This window comes from Vulpes lagopus, chromosome 11 (genome assembly GCF_018345385.1).
Source record: "Vulpes lagopus strain Blue_001 chromosome 11, ASM1834538v1, whole genome shotgun sequence".
Lineage (NCBI taxonomy): Eukaryota > Metazoa > Chordata > Mammalia > Carnivora > Canidae > Vulpes > Vulpes lagopus.
In genome coordinates, this window is record NC_054834.1 from 62,461,767 (window position 1) to 62,466,485 (window position 4,719).

A 4,719-nucleotide genomic window follows, 5' to 3' on the forward strand; every position below is an offset into this window, starting at 1 on the left:
AGTGGGTGTTATATGTTGGAAAATCGAATTCCAATAAAAAATATACAAACAAAAGACAAAAAAAAAAAGCCTATCCATTCATTCTTTCTTTCATCAACTATAAGTTTGTCCAAATTCTGTGCCCAGTTTCATGTCTGATGCATACTAGCCGTTCCATAAATACTGAAACAAAATCCTCTATTAGGGACACCTGGGTGGGTTATTGGTTGAGTGTCAGGTTCAGGGTCTGATCCCAGATTCCTGGGATTGAGTCCCACATCGAGCTCCTTGCATGGAGCCTGCTTCTCCTCCCTCTGCTTATGTCTCTGCCTCTCTCTGTGTCTTTCATGAATAAATAAAATAAAATCTTTAAAAAGTATATTTAGCCATCAAAACTTCCAGTTTAAAATAAGTCACCAGGATGTAATGTATTGCATAAGGAATATAGTCATTAACATTGTTCTAGCTTTTTGTTTAGTGACTGATGAAAACTAAACCTATAGGGTGATCATTTCATAGTGTATAAAAATATTGAATCAGCATGCTGTACACCTGAAACTAATATAACATTGTGTCCATTATAATGCAAAAACAAAGCCAGAAGCTAATTAATCAATTAATTAAAAAGAAAAATGTTTGCTATCTATACTTACACATAACTATGCACCTCACCAGCACTCCAGATTCTGGTAGGTAGGTCTTTTTCAAAGGGAGTGATTGTTTTGTAATGTAAATAATCACACTCACAAAGGCCTCTTTTATTCAGTTTCTTTTTTCTTTTTTTATTGAAGTATATTGACATATTATATTATCAGTTTAGTTTCTCGTATCAGATTTTATTAAAGCAAGATTCACTTTCCGTACATAGGATCCTTTCCAAAAGTATGCCTCTGAGTTTTTGCCATTTTAAGTAATTGATCTTCAACAACCTCAAAATTGTAAGTTTTGTTGATACTTCCCATAGAGTTGTTCTTAGAGTCAAAATCCAGAAAGCATTCTGTGTGTTTGAACTTGAGTTTTTTCTGGAACCATAAATGAGAATGACATGACTTGATATGATAGTGAATCTTTTCCATCAACCTCACTGGGCTAAGGGATGCTCAAATAGTCATTAAAATGTTATTTTGGGGTGTTTACAAACAAGTAGACATCATCTAGTCCATTGAGGGCCTAGATGAACCAAAAGGAGCAGGAAGGGAGAATTTGCTCTCTTGGCTGGTGCTTCGACATCCATCTTCTCCTGCCCTTGAACATTTGTGCCCCTGATTCTTAGGCCTTGGTGTCAGACTTACCCATAGGTTCCTCTGGTCCTCAAACCTTCAGGCTCAGACTGAATCACACCACTGATTTTCTCAGTTCTCCAGCTTGAAGATGACAGATCATGGGACTTCTCAGCCTTCCTATCATGTGAGCCAATACCTATAATCTTTCAGTCTATTTAAATAGATAGTTATACCACTATAATGATAGATGATAGATAGATAGATAGATAGATAGATAGATAGATAGATAGATAATAGATAGATAGATAGATAGATAGATAGATAGATAGATAGATAGATAAATAGATATCTTATTGGTTCTGTTTCTCTGGAGAACGCTTATATACCCCTTTTGTTTTGCTTTGTTTCCATCACCCAAACCTAAAAGTCTTATATACCCCTTTTGTTTTGCTTTGTTTCCACCACCCAAACCTAAAAGTCAAATGCATTTTGTGTTCAAATATACTCAGGTCAGGTGTCTGAAAGTTCTACTCTTATTTCATTCACGTGAATTCTTATTTTTGATCCTGAAAGGTTCTCATTTTGGCACTGTTTATGCATCTTGCCATCATCCGAAAGCATATAAAGCACATATATAATATTCAATAAATTATATATAGTATTCAACAAATGAAATGACTTTCAAAATGTGGTTTTGTGTCCTCTCTCCTGACCATTACAAGTGCAACAGCTAAGACACTGAGTGGGGGTGTAGAGACCATGATGCTATGGGTACCATCATGTAATCCGCTCATTCTTGGCCAGGTGAGAAACACTATCACAGAAAATCTGTCCTTCCCCAACCCAATCAAGCTCAGCATTTTCCTCTTCCATGTACTGTAGTTGCTGGAATGCACATTCAAATGGTGATTATAAATGTCCTTAAGAGTACAACTATCTAAGCGTAGGGAATGACTTGAATTATAATTGCCTTTGAAGTCTTACTTCACGAGCGCTGACATCGCCATACAGATCTTCATAAATGCATTTTCAAAGCACGGTTTGGTGAAGAGGGCAGATGGGTCTATGTTTCAAATAAGACCATGTAGCTACAAAGAAAATAAGTTCATGGATCACATGGAAAATCACCTGTGATTCTGGGAACTTTGTGATGAAAACTGCTGATTGTCTGCCAAAATTTGTTCTCTCCTTTTTCTCCACAGTCATCAAATTGGGGCTCGGTACCTAGCCACCTTGCTATGGATTATTTTTAGCAATTAGATAGGACTTATGGCTAGCTTCTTACCAAGAAAAGTGAGTAGAAATGATGGTTTCTACATCTAATGGAGAAACTTTAAGAGGTGAGGTTTGTTTCCTCCATAATCTACCCTCACCTTTCTTGTCCCCCTGAAACGCTTTATTGACCATGTAAATAACAAAAAGGCCTTAGATTGGGGATTGGCAAGTGGTCTCTGTCACAACTACTCAACTCTGTCATTGTAGCACAAAAGGAGCCATAAACAACATATATGATGTGATTGTATTCTAGTATAATTTGATTTATGAACACTGAAATTTTAATTTTATAAAATGATATGTCACAAAATATTATTCTACTTTTGATTCATTTACAATCATTTAAAAGTATAAAAGCCATTCTTAGCTCAAAGCTCATTAAAAAGAAGTGCTGAGTTGAATTTGGCCCACAGCCCTTCATTTATCAACATCCTAAGGAATGTGGACTCCATGGATAGACAGAAACTGGGTCTTTGGATGCCTGTTGAACAGAGCCACTCACCAACCTGGAACACTCACCTTGAACCCATGCAAAAAAGAGGAAATCTGTCTTTAAGCTGCATTAGAGTTAAGTGTCTCTTGTGATGACAGATTAACAACTTACTTTAACTAACACGTAATCCATAACTCCTGACTAGCTAGGTTACTGCTCTGTCCCATAGTCCTCACCACTTTCCTTCTGAAAATCCAGACAAGAAAACTAGGTCCCCACCTGCCTCCTCACTGACCTTTCCAAGACCTGAGGGAAAAGACTCGGCCCAGAGCTCCCTTCACCTCCTTGTTCCGAAGACTGTAGATGAGGGGGTTGAGCATTGGTGTGACAATGGAGTAGAAGACAGACACTACCTTGTTGAAGTTGATGGAGGAGGCCACTTTGGTCCGGACATACATAAAGAAAAGAGTGCCATAGAAGAGGCTCACCACTGTCAGGTGAGCTGCACAAGTGGAAAAAGCCTTTCTGCGCTCAGCAGCCGAACGGATGTGCAGCAATGTCCAGACAATGTTGCCATAGGACACAGAAATGACTGTAGAGGAGACCAGGAGCACCATCAGAGAGACTAGGAAGTCTGTGGTCTCCTTCAGGGTGACATCTGAGCAGGACAAGGCTAGCAGTGGTGAAACATCACAGAAGAAGTGGTCGATGACATTAGGACCACAAAATGTCAGCTGGGACATGAGGTAGATAGGCAAAACAGGTGTGAGGAGGCCCACCAGCCAACAAGCAGCTGCCAGACGGATGCAGGTGCCCCATGACACCAAGGCCCCATATCGAAGAGGCATACAAATGGCCACATAGCGGTCATAGGCCATGGCAGCCAGTAGAAAACACTCAGTTGCCCCCAGGAAGGTAAAGATGAAGAGCTGGGATAGACAGCCAGTGTAGGAGATATTCTTGCCCCCATCTACCCCAATAAAACCAGCCAGCATCTTAGGCACCGTCACCGAAGTGTACCAAATTTCAAGGCAGGACAAGTGTGTCAGGAAGAAATACATGGGTCTGTGTAGCCGATGGTTCAAAGCCACCACCAAGATGATGGCCAAGTTCTCCACCAAGGTGAACAGGTACATGGTGAGAAAGACTGTAAAGAAGAGGAGGCGTGCTTCATGCACCCCAGCAAAGCCCACCATGACAAACTCTGTTACATGGGTCCAGTTTTGGGCATATGGCTGCATGGGTGTGAGCAAGAGTCAGGACACTCATAGCCTCATAGACGAAGACAATTCAAAGAGAATCAGTAAGGATGGTGCACAGAGACATCTTTCATTTTGGAAGAGGAAAACAAAGTCAAGACACTATTCCTGCCCTCGAAGAATATGCAGTCTGTGAGGAGCTCCAGAAAACAGACAACTTCAGTACAAAATTTCAAGTGCTGGATATGGATGGGGGTATCATTGGAGGATATAGCAGGGAAGCTTCCCTAGTCTGGAGGAATCAGAGAACACTTCCTAAAGGAAGTGTTGTCCCAACTGGAACCTGGAAGATAAGGATAAGCAACTGAGATAAAAGAGAAGAGAGCCCAGCAAGTATAACATCTCAGAGACCAGAGAGAACACCATGCATTTGGAAAACTTTAAGTAGATTCAGGTTACCATGGAAGTTAAAAGCTTGGCTTTCCGATCAAGCCTACCTACCTGGCTTTATTTTTTTTTTAAGATTTTATTTATTTATTCATGAGAGACACAGAGAGAGGCAGAGACATAGGCAGAGGGAGAAGCAAGCTCCATGCAGGGAGCTCGACAT

The 4,719-nt window shown here is 40.3% G+C and overlaps 1 protein-coding gene across 1 annotated transcript; it reads right to left on the reverse strand.

Moving 5' to 3' along the window:
• Positions 1-3,197: 3,197 nt before the first annotated feature.
• Positions 3,198-4,151, reverse strand: LOC121501543 (olfactory receptor 6Q1). Its single transcript, XM_041773655.1, has one exon. The coding sequence runs from the start codon at positions 4,149-4,151 to the stop codon at positions 3,198-3,200; it is 954 nt and encodes a 317-aa protein (XP_041629589.1).
• Between the last annotated feature and the right edge of the window lie 568 nt (positions 4,152-4,719).